At 46.2% G+C, this 16,454-nt stretch overlaps 3 protein-coding genes across 7 annotated transcripts; 2 read left to right on the top strand and 1 right to left on the bottom strand.

The window, feature by feature from the left end:
• Positions 1 to 2,590: 2,590 nt before the first annotated feature.
• LOC115250452 (prostate-associated microseminoprotein-like) lies at positions 2,591 to 3,705 on the top strand. Of its 3 annotated transcripts, none has more exons than XM_029839041.1 (4): positions 2,591 to 2,706; positions 2,864 to 2,962; positions 3,157 to 3,265; positions 3,338 to 3,705. In XM_029839041.1, exons 2-4 carry the CDS (start codon positions 2,866 to 2,868, stop codon positions 3,510 to 3,512), a joined length of 381 nt encoding a protein of 126 aa, XP_029694901.1. In that variant the 5' UTR covers positions 2,591 to 2,706; positions 2,864 to 2,865; the 3' UTR covers positions 3,513 to 3,705. The 3 variants fall into 3 exon arrangements, with proteins under 3 accessions (XP_029694901.1, XP_029694902.1, XP_029694903.1); XM_029839042.1 differs by having other exon boundaries at positions 2,591 to 2,718; XM_029839043.1 differs by having other exon boundaries at positions 2,605 to 2,696.
• Positions 3,706 to 3,949: 244 nt separating this feature from the next.
• nbn (nibrin) lies at positions 3,950 to 10,707 on the top strand. The gene is made up of 17 exons (XM_029839134.1): positions 3,950 to 4,109; positions 4,299 to 4,420; positions 4,650 to 4,777; positions 4,869 to 5,028; positions 5,114 to 5,217; positions 5,296 to 5,413; positions 6,433 to 6,623; positions 6,693 to 6,793; positions 6,870 to 7,002; positions 7,078 to 7,277; positions 7,547 to 7,715; positions 7,926 to 8,523; positions 8,602 to 8,691; positions 8,784 to 8,924; positions 9,372 to 9,485; positions 9,556 to 9,605; positions 10,343 to 10,707. The coding sequence occupies exons 1-17, from the start codon at positions 4,079 to 4,081 to the stop codon at positions 10,374 to 10,376; spliced, it is 2,484 nt and encodes an 827-aa protein (XP_029694994.1). The 5' UTR covers positions 3,950 to 4,078; the 3' UTR covers positions 10,377 to 10,707.
• osgin2 (oxidative stress induced growth inhibitor family member 2) lies at positions 10,574 to 16,182 on the bottom strand. 3 transcript variants are annotated; one of them, XM_011605631.2, is made up of 6 exons: positions 16,056 to 16,182; positions 13,749 to 13,841; positions 13,519 to 13,655; positions 13,266 to 13,457; positions 13,071 to 13,162; positions 10,574 to 12,991 (listed from the first exon to the last, which is right to left on the bottom strand). In XM_011605631.2, the coding sequence occupies exons 2-6, from the start codon at positions 13,813 to 13,815 to the stop codon at positions 11,815 to 11,817; spliced, it is 1,665 nt and encodes a 554-aa protein (XP_011603933.2). In that variant the 5' UTR covers positions 13,816 to 13,841; positions 16,056 to 16,182; the 3' UTR covers positions 10,574 to 11,814. The 3 variants fall into 3 exon arrangements, with proteins under 3 accessions (XP_011603933.2, XP_011603934.2, XP_029694995.1); XM_011605632.2 differs by lacking the exon at positions 16,056 to 16,182 and adding an exon at positions 15,874 to 16,004; XM_029839135.1 differs by lacking the exon at positions 16,056 to 16,182 and adding an exon at positions 15,835 to 15,912.
• Between the last annotated feature and the right edge of the window lie 272 nt (positions 16,183 to 16,454).

Below are 16,454 nucleotides of genomic sequence, written 5' to 3'. Positions count from 1 at the left end.
TTGCTCCCACATTCGTACACTCGGATGACAGCTGCCTAATTTAAAGTTTAGTTGATCTTTTACGTTTCGCGTTTTAAAGCCGCAGCGTATCAGGATTCACCTGGACGGGATCTGCAGGTGTGTGTTGGTAAGTATCGACATATTTGCCTCTAGTTGCAAGGGTGGTGTCATTTCTAACACTCCTTTGTAGTCTATTTACGATTAAGCTCTAGGCTGAAGTCCATCCCGGGACACTTTATATGCAAACCAGATTCCAGATTTACTGCTGCATGCCTGCCACTCTTGAATGAGTCGTTTCTCCAGTGACATTCTGATCCTTTTGTGTGCTGCTCCACCACACCTGTTTACACCCACTTTCCTCCCCCAACAGGTTTGGCCACTCTTGTGGGATTGGCTGGAAGCTGTTTGATATGTTTGATATTCGGTTGTTTATGTGCTTTGTCCTGTCAACTAAATATCAGACATATTCCTACAGAGTCCAGCACTGACGCCTGTTGCACCGCCACAAAACACACCTGTAAAGAACAGATGTTCAGGTAAATCCAGGAATGATCCAAGGACCCTCAGAATAAGGATCATTAAAGCTGTCTAGTCACCGGTTCAGGGTAATCGTTCATGAAGACCTTATCACTTTTTTTTCATCACCTTCCTCTCATGCAAACACACACCCAGCTGTTGGTTCCAACATCCTGAACAAACACTTCATAAATCCATTACATCTGTTCTCGCTGCCGCGTTTGTACTGCCGTCTAATCCACATCAAAGGTTTTTGGTGACCCGACCCATGTCCAAATAAAAGCTCATTACCGTCATGTCTGCTGTCGTTCATTAGCATCTCCCTGTTTCTGCCTCAGGCTCCAATGACCACGAACCTCATCGGGGGGGCTATTTATGCGCTTTGATGTCATCGTTTACTTCATGCTAAATATGGCATATTTCAGACTCTAGGGACAGAAGCAACCTTTTCATAAGGTCGACCTATACTTTCAAGGTGAATCTTTCTGTTTTCTCCAGAAGCGGACGTCCTAATGTGCATGGCCAACGGCACTGTTGTGGGGTCAGGATAGGGTTACTAATCTGACCTTTAAAATAATCTGATACCAGGAAAGAGACATTCATCTTGAACATTGTTCTAAAGGTATTCATAAAACAGAATGTACATTTTATAAGGCCACTAAACTGGAATAACCGGTCAGAGCGCGTGGGGCATAATTGTATACCGGTACAATAACATACCATCCATTTCTCTATTAGAGTGAGGACATTTTGGCTGGTCAACACAACTTCAATGGGTTGTTTGAAGGTTACATTTGGTTTAAGGTTAGAGTTGATTTAGGCTGAGCTAAGGGTGAGTTTTTTGTGATGGCTGGACAAGGAACAAAAATAAATTCCCTAGACAGTGGCAATATCATTCTTATGCTATCAAAATATAGAAACATATATTTCACACAGTCTATCAAAAATATAACAAATAACAAACTAGATTTACTTTGCTGTTCTCTTGATGCTTAATATTACAAAAATAGATGATGTCATGAAGAATTCCTCAGTTAAAACCCTCTATTTCTGTGTGTGTGTGTGTGTGTGTGTGTGTGTGTGTGTGTGTGTGTGTGTGTGTGTGTGTGTGTGTGTGTGTGTGTTTCTTTGAATGTATTTTGAAACGAGCCTGTTATCAGGTTCTTTTTCTTGTTTGTACAAACATCCCTTCGCACAAAAGCAGTAAAAACGTAACCCTACCAACAACCCTTTGTCCTCATTAGACCCCCCCTCCTCCCCTCCAACCCATCTCCGACCCCCCCACCTCTGACGCAATAGCTTTTAATAGCAAAAATTAATCTGCAGCACAGTGATTCATCGAAAGTCACATTAAAATCCATGCTTGATGATTCCTCAGCAAAAGATAATTAAATTAAGCAACTGATGTGCATCATTGAGTCCCACCATTAGTCAGTTGTACCAGAATAATAATAACTGGAATCTCTTTTAAACAAAAACTTATTACTGGGTTTTAATGAGCCCGCATTCTCAGTCATCTTTAATGTAGTTTAACTAGTCTAGATACCTTTAATCCAAGTAAATGCACATGTGATACTACACGGCTTTAAAACAAAGTCTGTGAGTTGGCAACACTGAAACGCTCATGTGTCTATTGGTGAGGAGAACATCACTTCCTTCTAGTCACAGCAAACAAATATGCATCCAAATGCTGAGGTCAATAGGTCATGCAACCCCCGTAGAGGACAATAGTGGTTGTGTTTGTGTCCTGCGGGTGGTGGCATCGCTCAGATCTACTGTTAAGTGATAAATGTTATCTGAAAGCGTGCACGCTGTATGCTCGGGGGCCAATTTCTGGAAAATGGGAAAGAGAAGGAGGAGGATGAACAATGCATTGGCAGTGCCTGTGTGTTTGTTGTGTGTTGTGTGTGTCCGCATGCACGTGTGTACGCATCTATATAATCTAATTAATGTGTGCATGTGCGTGTGTGTGTGTGTGTGTGTGTGTGTGTGTGTGTAAAGGAGGGGGCAGCAAATAATAAGTTCTGAAAGCAGAGATAAAGATGTGCAGCTTCAGTATAAATATCCCAGAGCACAGAGTGAACGAGCGAGCACATCGGTCCATCAGTGGCGGAGACGCAGCCAGGAGACGATCCGGACCAAGAAGCCGACCGAAAACACACACACACACACACACACAGGTGGGAACAGGTAAGGTTAAAGGTGTGTGGATGTGGCGTTGAAGTGAAAGACTTCTTTATGAATTTAGTAGTAGCTGAAAGTTTGTGCGTGTGTGTGTGTGTGTGTGTGTGTGTGTGTGTGTGTGTGTGTGTGTGTGCGCGTGTGTGTGTGTGTGTGTGTGTCTCAGAAATGGCAGGAGAAGTGCTTTTGGCACTGTTGTTCCTGAGTGCTGCTGTGCCGTGTTTCGCTGTGTACAGCAGTGGTGAATGCTTCTTTAACACCAAAGGTAGGCAAAGGTGTGTTTAAACTGTGTTATGCAGCGCTCATGCTCGATGCTCCAAAGGGATACACGTTTCTTTAACTGTGTTCATTCATTTTTCAATTTTTAAAAAAAAAAACAGAACCGATTTTGGTCTTGAATAAATGTGTCCAAGAGAGGAAATCAATTTAATTGGGGCAATCTGAATTGGACCCTTTCAGGAAGCTGTGAACACATGGGGCAGGTGTACGGAATAGGAGAGACCTGGACCACCGCTGACTGTTTCCAGTGTGTCTGCATGGAGCCATTTGGAGTAGGATGCTGCGATCAGTAAGCTTCTCCGTAATTCACTGTCAAACTATGTGAGATTTAATTGAGCTAACCTGAATCATTCATCAACAGTGGTTCTAAACCCGTGGACTACCCTGACTGGTGTGAAATCATCCGTAAAGCCGACTCGTGCACAAGTGTCGCAGTGATGAAAGTCAACCACAAACTACCCTGCCTCTGGGGACGAGGTCGCCTCAGACCTGCCGCAGGGCAACCATGGAAGTCTGACAATGATCCAATGTTCTAAGTCAAGAAATGATAAGTTTAAATATAATTAAGTCATGTATAAAAACACTGTTTTCCCTTAAGTTTATCATATCATAAGCACATCAACCTCATTTCAAATCTAACTACAAATATTTTGCTGTTGAGGTTGTCTGATGTTTGTATGTTTCTCATTTTAAAAAAAACATTAAAAAAAAGTCCCATTTGTGCATCATTCTGTTTTTTACATTCGTTCATTTTAATAACTAGTGTTTTATATGTCAAGTGTTTTTTTAATCAAATAATTTAAAATTGAGGGGAAAAAATCTATTAAAATGTATAGTCAGTTAAAAAAATTACAGAGGATTTTTTTTACTTGCTGAAAAGACACAAATTAACTGTATTTATTTATAATGGACAACGAGGAAACAGACTTTTATTTTGAAATGTAAATCCTGGCGCTTGATTTATACGTCACACACTGGCGCGTTGCGATCATTCCGCCAAAGTGCCATTGGGTGGTTGCTTTCGGTTTTATGTACAAAAATAAAGTGATTATCTCCAATTCAACTTATTTTCAACCAACAAACGCTAAAATCCACCAGCGAGATGTGGGTTCTGGCACCGCTGCAGCCTGGAGGTACTTTTAAAAGTGTTGTTAACGTTCCTGCTAGCTCAGTAGTGTTGCTTTAAGTCCACACTGGCTTACTGATAGGAGGGAAAACTGTTATGATTCTGATGATCATCACATACATTCTGTCGTTTTAGCTCTTACTCTTAAGGAGGAGCATGGCCACTTTTATGACCACTCGTCTGCTCTTTTGCACAGGCCAGACCCACTATCTCCACCCCGGGAAAGATTATGTGGTTGGGCGTAAAAATTGTGACATCCTTCTGACCAGTGACCAGTCCATCAGCAGGGCTCACGCTCAACTGGTTCCCAGTGCCCAAGTAAGTGCAAGACTCTAACCTGATTGGAGCAGTGTAAAGATTTCCTGCCAGGCATTTTGGATATTATTATTTTGAATGTGGCAAATCCCAGAAGAGGAGGATATTAATTTATCCTGTGCTGTACTGTATATAATGTACATGTGCAGTCCTAGGAAATGCATGGATAAAGCATAAATTGATAGATGTGGATCTCAATTATTTAAGTGATATGATATTTTAATGTTTGTAGGCGCTGATTTTGAAGGACAGCTCCAAGTACGGCACATTCATTAACAGCCAGCGCATGACTGAGAACACGGCAGTCAACCTGAATCCAGGGGACAGCGTTACGTTTGGGGTGTTTGAGAGCAAATTCATGTATGTACCCCCGAATCTGCTTAATTCTTATATACTTAGAGCTGAGGTGCATGTCATTTTAAATCTTTTCCCTTCCCCTGCCTCATCTCAGTGTGGAACATGTGCAGCCGGTGGTGTGTTCATCTTGTCTCGACAACAATGGCAAGACGCTGCTCTCCCAATCCCTAGCTGCTTTGGGTGGAGACCTGGTAAACAGCTGGTCTCTGGAGTGCACTCACCTGGTCATGACATCTGTTAAAGTCACTGTTAAGGTAAAGAGATCCTTTTTAAAAAAAAATCTGCATGTGTAACTCGGCCTTCAACATTAACATGACACACTTTCTGTTTTCCTAATAGACAATTTCTGCTCTGCTCTGTTGTCGTCCCATTGTGAAGCCAGAGTTCTTCTCAGAGCTCAGCAGATGCGTTCAGCAAAAACTACCCCCTCCTAAAGCTGAAAGGTAGAATATAAGCCATTGGTGTTTACCTGTCAACACTCAGGATGGAAACCAAACACTGTCCTGTCCTTTGTGTTAAAGGTTCATTCCTGAGATCGATGAGCCCAGTTTGATTAAAGAGGACGTTAATGTTGGAGTGATTCCAGGTCGCAGACAGCTCTTCAATGGAAAAACATTCTTGTTTCTCACTGCCAAGCAGGTGGGTCTCTTCTGTCTTTGTGACATCCTGCAGTCATGTAGCAGCAGGTGAGTCTCAGTCGTGTCATTCGTATTTTCACCGCTAGAGGGCGCAACATCACTACTGTCGAACAGACATAGCGGAAGTTAGGCGAGTTGCTCACTGTCCCTCTGCATGTCCTGCATTAGCCTGTAATGCAGGGCCAGTCCTACGAGGCCCGCAGTGCAGCAGGGTTTTGGTGAAAGCAGTTGTCTCCTGTAAATTGCACCTGGGGCTAATGACTGGTTTTAAAGCTTGGTTTTGGGTTTGTAACTAACCTGTTTGGCTCAGTGGAAAACCAGGTAATAATCTGAGTCTCGTATTTACCAAATGATCCCCGGTTGCCAGGCAGAGCGTGCAGAGATCCTTTGGGAGACTCACTCCTCACTGTTGTTTTGCTGCTTAGCAGTTCCAATGATTCTTTTCTAGAATACCTATTCATTGTTAATGCTAGAGGATTGTACAATATTTATGAAGAGATGTACATGTAGCACTGTTCAGATTTGCATATAGATAGCAAATTAAACAAATCTGTATTTATTTAAGACAGGTGTCTATGTTTCTGTCTGTCACTGTGACGTCTCAGTGTGAATACAGATGTGAAGCTGGAACACATGAAGGCAACCTTTTAGACAACTGAAGTGAAATCTGAAATTATTTTTAATACTTAGCAATTAAAGCATACATCTCAAGGCAGCCTAAGCTAACAGGAAGGCAAATCAATCCCGAGTGAATGCACGGACCCCTGTCAATTTCACCGATGCTGAGAAATACTCAAGAAATTCACTCAAAAAGCAATTTGCTCTTTATTTCCTGGACTTTTAGCCTATACTCGGTCCATTTTATCATTTATCACGTTCATAATCGATCATTATCGTGCCCATGGTGCGCGCACTCCTGCAGTAACTGAAACATTTATGGATCACTCAAAGTCTTTAGGGCAGCATCATCCTGACTGGGTGGCTTTTATTGTAATTGCTGCTCTTCCCTATTGTTTGCAGCTGAAGCGTCTGAGTGCGGCGGTGAGCTTCGGGGGCGGCAGGAGTCAGCTGCTGGAGGAGGGCTCCCTGCCTCGCCATCTGCTGGAGAGTCCGCAGAGTTGCGTGATCGACGTGACGACCGGCAGCTCTCAAGCTCTGCTGCCTCCCTCCACCACCGAGTGGGCAAAGTCTGTGAGGAACATCGTCCACAGGTCCGCTCAGTAATCAGCGCCACGCTGCTGGCGTTCAACGCCTAACCCTCCGTTTCTGATCGTGCACAGAAAAGGCCTGCGAGTCATCACAGAGTCTGAAATTGGATTGGCCGCCATTTATGCCTCCTGTGGTCAGCACTGTAATCCGTCCCAGCTGGCAGCAAACTCGGGTAGCTCGGCGCGCTCATCGATGGCTGATTCCTGTCTCCGTTCCACTGCATCGATCTATTTGTGTTTGTGGTTTAGAGCCTGTTCTGAAAGTGCACCCCAGAATAGTCAGTGCTTCACTGTCACAGAGCGCGGCGGTGGATGAGACCGTGTTGCTCGCAGCGTCCCAGAACATCACAGCGTACGCAGTCAACACGGAAACGTCTCAAGGGTAAAACCACGTTCTGACAGTGGTTTTGTGCTGGTCCTTCCCCCTCTGATTCACTTGATTGGGTTTATCTATCAGGACACAACAGAGCAAAGTTTGGGAAGGGACGGTTGTCGGAGAAACTCCGGAGAAGAGGGAGAACCGGAGCACCTGCCGGCCCCACGCATCCAACACAGCAGTTCAGAAAACAACCGCGCATCTTATCGCGGACAATAAGAGACCCTTCACAGCAGAGCAGGCAGACAGGCACAGCAAGCAGCCCGAGTCCAGTGTGGCAGGTAACTCCCTCAAAAATGGCTCCCGTTATATTGCTTCCTGTGTAAATAGCAAAGCATTAACCAGGGTTTGGGTTGTTACTATTTGGGTGTGTCCAAAAGTCTGACTTTATTTGTTGACTGAATTAGTGTTGTAATGAATATTCCAGCAATGGTGGAACGCTCCCTTGTGAATCAATGACTTTAGAGATTTGATTCTTGTCCAGCTGAATGTCTTAAGTTTTGTGAATGAGGGTGGTCTGGATCTTTTTCATTTGTCCTTTCTGTCCCAGGTCCAGGCAGCAGCACCAGTAGGGTGCAGCCATCGCTCCCCGTAACCAACGGGGGCTCAAAGAGATTCCTGGGGACTCCGTCTCCTCAGAAACCAAAGGCCTCTGCTCAGGTTTCCCCTCAGAAACAGTCAACTCTGACCAGCTTCTTTCAACCTGTCAGCAAGAAAAGGTGGAGCGCTGCTACTCAGGGTGGCAGGTTGATGCTAAAGAAATAGATATGCTCTTAATCTGAAATGCTGTCCAATACTGAAGCAAATGTAGTAAATGGGGATTTTTCTCTCAATTGAATCAGCCCCCCTATATTAATCATATCGGTTAGACGTGAAATAAAAAAGCAAACATGCTTATGCTGTTTTTGCCCCTCTCTTTTCTTTGTCAGACCTTTGCTGGATGAGCCTTTTATGTCGGAGCCCAAACGGGCCACGCTGGACTCTTCCATCAGTTTTCAGGCCCAGGATGCTTCAGACTCACGTAAGCCTCCTCTGGACTCTGCTGCCGATCTTTTCCCCGAACAGTCGGCAGGACAGAGAGACAGGATCTCCCTCTCCGTTCAGGAGGAGCCAAATAAAAGAAAGAGGGAGAAGCAAGAAGAAGAGAACATCGAGATGGACGAGCTGGAGTCCATAATGTCTGTGGATATGGATTTCGATGATGAGTTGCCTGCTGTTAAAAGCCAGGAAGCCCAACCATTAACGCAGAGCTCGCACGAAAAGACCTGCGGCGTCGACACGGAGGGGGCGTCGTCTGCCAGTAAAAGACAGCGTCTGTACTGTGAAGGTGATGGAACAGACAGAAGACGGCAGCATGATGTTAAGAACGAGAACAAGAGCGAGACACCCGAGCGGCACAGAAGTTCCCTCAAGACCAAAGAGTCCCCTCCTTTAGAGCACAGCTCGACTCATCAGGAATCCAGCAAACGTCCCCAAAGTTCGTCATCTACAACACACACCAACACGAAGGCCTCTGAAGACATTGAGGTGAGGCTTTACTTCCATTTGTAATCAAATCATATTGTCAGTGTTCATATTATTCAGTATTTTTTTGCGCTCATTTAGGATTTAGAGCTACTCATAGCAGACGATTGGCAGCCTAAAGAAGAGACCAAGCGTCCTGTGAAAGCAGTCGCGATCAAGCAGGAAGTCCAAGTAAGTCCTTCAAGTTTGTTGTATTTTCTGTTTTTATCTTTCGGCACAGCTTCTGCATGAATCTGTAGAATATCGATTGTGCTCCTCTGCAGGAGGCTCCGATCGATCAAGACCTTCCCAAAAAGCTGGTGGTTGTGGAGTTTCGGACTCTGACGCTGACCGAGGCCCCTGAAGTCAAACCCCTGCGGATGCCGGACACCAGCTGCGAGAAGAACTTCAAATGTTTCCGCAAGGTCAGCGCACGCTGTCACGTGCACCACGGCAACGTGCGGCGGAGAGCTTCCTCTGCTGTTCAGCAATGGCGCTGTCCATCCTCGTTTGTCTGTAGACTGTGCTCGTTTGTCTGTAGACTATCGACCTCCACATGGATTTCAGTGTCATGGCACCGCCATATGTTGCTGCTAATTGTTCATGGTGTGTATTGATGTGATGAGTGCTTACAAAGTAGCAAGGATGAATATTGAGCTGGATACTCTGCTCACACTCAATATGTTGCAAAGCTGATGGAGGGTTTCAGTGTACAGGTGCTTAATGAGCTGCTAAAATAGTTCCAGACTTTAGTTAGAGCGACAGTAGTTTCACCTTTAAGTCAGACACAAGTTAAAAAATACAGCAACCTCCGGGGGAAGAAAGTAAATCCCAAAAATATAATATGAATTCTTGATATCTGCACGTTGCAGCACTTTGGCCCGGGCGCGAGAGGCTCGCCTCACATCATCAGCGGCTCCGATCTGCTGGTTCACAACAGGGGCAAAAACTCGGACCTGGACGAGTGGCTGAAAGACGTCGTGGAGGTACGGCTGTCAGTTTTCCTCTCTCTGTGTTCCGGCTTGGATTCATGATTTTCGGCTCTGTTTGTCTCAGGAGGAGCGCCAGAGCAGACGCGACGAGAATGTAGGAGACGACCTGTTTAGGTAAGAATCGGTTTCGGCCGCTGGGACGGCCAGACTGGTCAAGGTTTGAGGGAGAGCTGTTCCTGAAACACACACCATTTTATCTTGTTTTACGTGACCAGTCACACTGGTTTTTGTGTGTTCTAATACCAGAGCGCATCGGTGATCAACAGCTCCAATTACAGTTTCTCTACTAGACTTTCTCACATGTGCAGTTTATGTTCCGCTACAGTGAATGAAAACGCAGCCTCGGCCTGCTATAATCTGATTCAGACACAATAACGAGCCGAGGACATTGCAAGACCAGCTCAGCCAATCAGAACATAGTCATTCTTTCGTCAGAGCGGTTGCTGAGGCAACGGCGGTGATGTAAGATAGCACGGCTACTGCCGTGTTTTCTTTGACTAAGCAGAAAAGAGACAGTCTTGGATTGGTGTGTGCGTGCGTGCGTGCGCGGACTGTTTGATCACTGACTCGAGCTCGGTCATTCATGCGTAACCAGGAACAGATTCTGCGGCTGAGAAAACAGCGGGGTCATTTTTTTAAACGTCCAAACGAAGCATCCAGACGCGGGTTTATAGGAAGCCTGTTTGCTTTAAGCTGTTCAAACAGCGTCTCTGTTTTACAACACTTCATTGGGGCTGTTGTGGTTTTTTTCTGTTTGTTCAAAATGCTGCTAAGGGCACCGAGGAATGAGCCAAGCGGACCGGTAAAAGCTGCTCTGAACACTGAAATTCGCTCTCCTCTGTTTCTGTCAGGTACAACCCCGCCAAGATGAGCAGGAGACGATGAAACGTGCTCGTATAATCGAAGAGCTCACGCTCCATCAACGAGGCCATTCCTTTGATGGTCTTCGGTATCACATTTAAAGAAAAGCTGCATTATTTCTCCACTTTTCTTTGCTGCCTTTATGCATCTGTCTAATCCGCCACCTTGTAGAATCACCGACGGCCAACAATGTAAGAAAAAAAGACTTGTTTGTTTTTTTCTAAAGCCTTTATTATAAAAAAAATGCATGATACAAAACTTTAAAAACTTTACAGTTGTACAAGAGAGCGTTGGAACTAGTTTGCCACGAGGTGTGTGTTCCCTGGTTTTAGCTGAAAATAAAAAGTTCAAGAGATTAAAGGTGGCGTTCTAATGACCCGACAGGCACTTTTACACATGGGCCTCATAAATATGACTCGTGTCACCTTCTCATCTGTGCACATCATCGTCTGTTTCCAACTTCAGCAAACTTCATGTGTCTATTTCCGTCGTAGGCTTTACAGGTTCTTTTGTTGTGATGGGATTATTTAAATTATTAGTCAAACATTTCCTCCTGGTATCAGTTTCCTACCATTCAAATCTGTACGACTACTCAGGCGCGGGCATGAAAGTCCCAGTTGTACCTGGAGTTGACAGAAGAGGATCATTAAAGCCGTTTTAATGGGTTCTCTTCACTATGGCCTCTTCCATATAAGGTTAAAATTTTTCCATTTGCTATGTTCATCCCTCGCTCTGCATCTATCTGTATGGGTTTGGATATGGATGAGCTAACTCTGGGCAAATTGGCAAGAAAATTGTGTAATAGTTGTGGCATTTACATAATGTATGATGAGGGACTTTAAGTCACGCTGAATAAAAGCAAATGAGAAATTGTCAAGAAGCAGGAATCCAGACGAGAACAGTACATTCACAAATAAAGGTGAGATCATTTGCATAGAAAGCCGTTCAGCAGCACAATAAAGCAACGTGTTGGATTATTTTAGACAATTTCTGGTCCACGGCTCAAACTACAACAGCAGCCCAAAATTATCTTAGAGATGAGAAATAACCAGAATAATCAGGAATCGATATGGATTAGCCACACGCTGTATCCAAACACAGAAAACTACATTTGACAGATTATTTAACAATTGAATTGTAGCCAAAGAAAGTTGAACATCTGCGCAAAGACAAACAACAGAAGCGTAATTAGTGAAAGTTTTAAATAACCCTGATGACAATACTGCACGTTCAGTTACAGACTGACTGGAAAAGATTGGCACACAGCAAGATGGACCTCTCAGAGACTTCTTTTAGGGACAGATGAGACGCCTTTTCTTTGCAAACTTGTGTACGTCCTTTTTGGTCTCAGAAAGTTGGAAAAACACAAGCCCTGCTGAGAAAACACTGCATTCACGATAAAAACACCCCAACCGCTTCATCCCCGCCAGGACACTCAAGCGCCCTGCTCTCCGCCGCGGTTTTAGATAAAGTCATTCCCTCCACCCGTGATGATCTTCCCTTTCTTCTTGAGCCTCTTCAGCAGACAGGAAGTAATGCCCAGAGCGCCGCCCTTCAAAAATCGCACAAAGTTGTCTCCCACCAGGGGGCCCATGGCGAAGAGACCCGGCTCCTTGGTGCATTCAAAGGTGTAGGGGTGGATATCGATGGGGTTCTGCTTGCAGGAAACGGGTTTTGTCGGATCCTGGCCGAGATACTGACCCTGATCTTTCAGGAAAAACAGGTTTGGATTGGTGCCGATCAGCACCAGGGCCACGGAGATCTTGAAAGCCTTTAGGGAGTTACTACCCTGCAGCAAACACTTCATGTCGGGTTGGAAGGACAGAACACAGTGTTCGGGAAAACTGGTGTAGTCCGGAAAGAGGCTCACGCCAGCGCTCCCGGACACGTTCCCTGGCACGAGCTGGGGCTTCGGGCACATTTTGGCGCATACTGAAGAGGCGATGCTCGCTGCCTGTGGTCTGTTGGAGTCGGAGGAAGGAGAGACGTTGGCGTAGGTCTGAGAACACATCATGTTGTAGACTTTGTGGTATTCTGGGTAGAGTGTCTTAGGCAGCTGCTTGAAGATGAGATCTGGGTCGTTGACGCCCCTGCGAAAGGCGTGCAGCACTCTGACGCCACTGTTGCAAGCGCAGAGAACCGCATCAGCGGCGCACAGACCGGCGCCCACTATCAAAACCGGGTCAGAGTTCGCATCCAGTTTCCGTCGGCCTATTTCCAAAGCTAGGTCCGAGACGCTGTGGAACACAAACGGGAGGTTCTCCCCCTCAGCATCTAGCCGAACCGGGGAATCTGAGGCACCGGTGGCCAGAACCACATTCTCAGCAAACACGGAGAAAGGGACATGGGTGCCGTGTTGCACCTTTTGATACCCCCTGACCTCCCAGAGGGCCCCCCCACCATTTTTGAGACACTCGACTCCATTTCGGTCAAAGCCTTCATTCCTGCCTCCCACCTCTCCATCTCCCTGCTCACTGTGGCCATTTTCCAGACCCTTCCCCTCATGACCACGAGAGAGTTTCTGGACAGAGGTCACGTAAGTATTATCAACAAAATTCTTTTGGAGGCCTTTGATTTTCACATAGTTCCGATAGTAAGATGCCATCTCCTCGGGGGTGGCTCTGTCACTGGTGACATCCCTAATCACAAGAAAGGGAGGGAGAACATCAGGAGACTGAGATGGGAGGCATGCCTGCCTTTGTGGTTGTCGCTTAATACCTGCGTTTTCCAGTCGTCAAGTCCCTGTAATTAACTCCAGGAAGCTCCATCCATATACCGAGGCTGATAGTCAGCATGGAGCCTTCCATTGCCTGTGGGCGTGGGGGGGGGGGGGGGGACAACAGCAGAGGTAAATCAGTAATCAAACTGACAAGAAAACAGATCCGTTACTCAGCTGAACTCTTCCCAGCTTACATGCCACGCTCCTCCAGGTGTTGCCCTCCCCAGAACCAGATGTGGGATGTGCTGTTGCTTGTCTCTCCTCCACTGCAGGACAGGGGGGAACTCGTAGCCAAAGTCTGCATTGGGATGCAGTAATGTGTCAAAAAGTACCGCCACAGGGTTCTTGGACCTGCCTTCAAGACCTTCGCTCAAATATTCCAGGTCCTGCAAAGGCAAATGGGTGGTGAGACACTGGCATTAAATGTAAACATATAGAATTTGTTACCTGTTCTGTGATGGGCAGGTGCTTGGTGTCCTGCAGCTTTCTGTAGAGTATCGGGTTGGGATGGACCGTTGCTGTATCCAGGTAGGGTTTGTATCCACTCAGCAGGTAAGACAGACAAATACCCGATGGCCCATTGCCTAAAACACAAGTTTGCGGATGTGTTTGTACTAAATGAAAGAAAAATAGACCCATGGAGGTGGATGAATATGAAGAACATGTGAGCAAATTACCTATGATAACCACAGGCACAGTGGGTGGGTGCTCTTGTGGCAGCGTGGTCTCCTCCAGTAGAGGCATGGCTAAAGCCTGCGCCAGAGCCGGGACTAAGGAGGAAAGACAGCAATGTGGATACAGTTCCAGACATTTCTGTAGTCAGATATTTCATGTTCTACCAAAGGCCAAGACTTGACTTGTTTGCCTGGTTCCTCATTCGAGTTCAAGCTGTCTGAACATGCTCAAATCAGCTCGCTGTATTTGTTTGTTGTCCCACATTGGCTTCGATCCTGATGCAGAAAGTACTTTTATGTATCCCGTTATTGTGCCTCTAGCCATGACTCTACCCGTCTGTCTGGGGCTTCACGCATGTGGAAACACTTTCAAAACGTACCCGGAGCCGCTGCCCCATCAACGTCCTCATGCCCCTCCAACATGGCCCGCTGGGACGTTACCCTTTATTTACCCCCGCCCCACCCAGGGTTCTATTCTATGCAGGCCAGGGTCTGTTGTGAAACATCGCCGTCGACCATGTGTGATGTGTGTTTGTGTGTAACACGACTGTGCCATTGTGTGCCCGCTGGGCAGCAAATCCCCCCTGATCACTCCTCCGAGTGGGACCTAATCCCACTGGGGCTGTTTATATCTTTACCGCCCTTTTCAGCGGGAGCAGGGTGAGAATGTGGCCCTGGCACACTGACAGACCAAACTTTTAGAGCACCTCCTCTCATGCCTACCAACCACACACTGCCACAACCGCAGACACTCCCACCAAATTGGCTGCCAGTCACAGCAGAGTCCCCACTTGCCCCAGTTTCATGCCGTCCAAAACACTGCCCAAACCGCCTTTGTTTTACATCCCAAAACATTGGCTCGCTCCAAATACACTCCCCCTTGTGTGACGGGCACCCCTCTCCCTCTCTGCTTCCCACTCTCTCCCTGTCTGACCTGCGTCTGTAGGCCAACCGGCTGCCTTTGGTCACCGGCTTGTTTACCCTCAGTCAAAAGGATTCCACACATTGCCCGTCCTGTTCAGAGAACGCCGTGCCCCCAACTGGCCAGCGCATACCGTCTGTGCCATGCCGCTGGTCCCATCTCCCCTAGACTAAGTGGTCTTTTGAAACACTCTGAGTGGCTAAACAATGTTGCTTGCTTGAAGGAGCTTCTTGATTAGCAAATGTCATTGGATCGCAGAGCCCAGCTGAAAATCCTGCCGTTGTTATTGGACCCTTTTGATGCACAGGTTGGGGTTTGGGGGTTTAAACGGTGCGAACAGTCATGTTTGGTTTGTCATAACACAGTGAAGACGACCCACATAACACAATGTTATCCAGAGTAAGAATAAATAATATTAATACTCCAGTCAAACAAATGTCCCATCCTTTGAAACTGGAAGAACGATATAATTAATAGTTTTTGATGCATTCAGTTCTGAAGTAATGCGATTACTTAAAAATTACTTTGTTCTGACTTCCTGTTGTTTAACTCGTCTGAGACGTATGGCAAATAATGAGAAAAGGTCCTACTAAATGTGTTAAAGTGTAATAAAACGTGCGTTAAATAAACAGTTATATAGAAATAGTTATTAATAGCCAATCATCTTGTCGATAAATCTAATTAAAATGTTAATTCGGTGATAAGAATGAAAACAAAATCACCTCCAGCTGCTATAGTTACACTATACCATTGCGCGTCAGACAATCACCGTCATGTTATTGTTTAAAGTGGTTCTAATTTGATAGATTACAGATGGATTGCAACACATCAAGCACATCTCTGCAGCGTGGACTGTCTCAAAGAGCGATCGACTATATTAGTTACAACTTTACGCACCAGACTGTATCTATAAAATCTATATCCGTGACGGCTTCCTGGGTTATAAACGGACGCAACAAAATCATGTTATTTCCCTCTCCAAGCGCACATCCACCTTACAGACCCCCCCCCCCCCCCCCCCCCCCCCCCCCCCCCTTCCCAAGACCCCTCTAGTCCCGACGTGTGCGCCGAGGTCCCTGCAGCTCGCATCCAGCGCAGCGCAAGGGCGCACATGCTGCAGCGGCTGAGACGCCACCGTTGCATCATTTGGGTCAAACGCGCACCTACCGGGATCCGCGACATTCAGACAGAATCAAAATCCCTCACCGCGTTCTGAGGCGTCAGTCTCCCAGCGGTGCCCCGTTATCACGAACCAATGTGGCGTTTTCCAACCGTATAAATAGGCAGACACCGGTGGGAGGACCTAAAACTAACCGGGGTCTTGCACGAGACATTAAACAAACGTCTCTTTCGTCATCAAGCACGTACACTTACACGCGCACACTTACCTCCGTGTTTTTCGATCCGCGCAGACCTGGTTTATTCAGGTCTATACAGACTAGGCTATAAATGTCGTCCAGGCTCCCACGTCTTGTCTGCTGATGCTGTGTGTGTGTGTGTGTGTGTGTGTGTGTGTGTGTGTGTGTGTGTGTGTGTGTGTGTGTGTGTGTGTGTGGTCACATGCGCATCTCGCTCTGCACTGGCAACCGCGAGCGCGTTCACGCAACATGAGATCAGCATCTCAGCATCCTTTCTCCCGATCGTCTTCAAAGTGAATACTTGTACATTGTTTTTGCCCGGGACGATCAAAAATGCTGGATCTTTTAATTATCTCAAGTAGTAACTGGATTTTAATACTTTCGAGCGCAATCACGTGTACATAATATCGGAGAAATATGGCTCAATCT

The sequence above is a fragment of the Takifugu rubripes genome, chromosome 7 (assembly GCF_901000725.2).
Source record: "Takifugu rubripes chromosome 7, fTakRub1.2, whole genome shotgun sequence".
Classification (NCBI taxonomy): Eukaryota; Metazoa; Chordata; class Actinopteri; order Tetraodontiformes; family Tetraodontidae; genus Takifugu; species Takifugu rubripes.
The sequence above is the reverse complement of the archived record's forward strand: the minus strand, read 5'-3'. Positions and strand labels throughout refer to the sequence as shown.

What these genes read in the sequence shown, in the direction of transcription:
- LOC115250452 (XM_029839041.1), top strand. Translation starts at nt 2,866, where the DNA reads ATGGCAGGAGAAGTGCTTTTGGCACTGTTGTTCCTGAGTGCTGCTGTG. An exon ending in ATGCTTCTTTAACACCAAAG is followed by an intron (nt 2,963 to 3,156) that starts GTAGGCAAAGGT and finishes GGACCCTTTCAG; the next exon opens with GAAGCTGTGAACACATGGGG. An exon ending in GGAGTAGGATGCTGCGATCA is followed by an intron (nt 3,266 to 3,337) that starts GTAAGCTTCTCC and finishes ATTCATCAACAG; the next exon opens with TGGTTCTAAACCCGTGGACT.
- nbn (XM_029839134.1), top strand. Translation starts at nt 4,079, where the DNA reads ATGTGGGTTCTGGCACCGCTGCAGCCTGGAG. An exon ending in GGCACCGCTGCAGCCTGGAG is followed by an intron (nt 4,110 to 4,298) that starts GTACTTTTAAAA and finishes TCTTTTGCACAG; the next exon opens with GCCAGACCCACTATCTCCAC. An exon ending in TGTTTCTCACTGCCAAGCAG is followed by an intron (nt 5,414 to 6,432) that starts GTGGGTCTCTTC and finishes TATTGTTTGCAG; the next exon opens with CTGAAGCGTCTGAGTGCGGC.
- osgin2 (XM_011605631.2), bottom strand. Translation starts at nt 13,815, where the DNA reads ATGCCTCTACTGGAGGAGACCACGCTGCCACAAGAGCACCCACCCACT. An exon ending in TGTGCCTGTGGTTATCATAG is followed by an intron (nt 13,656 to 13,748) that starts GTAATTTGCTCA and finishes CTTGTGTTTTAG; the next exon opens with GCAATGGGCCATCGGGTATT. An exon ending in ACCTGCCCATCACAGAACAG is followed by an intron (nt 13,458 to 13,518) that starts GTAACAAATTCT and finishes TTGCCTTTGCAG; the next exon opens with GACCTGGAATATTTGAGCGA.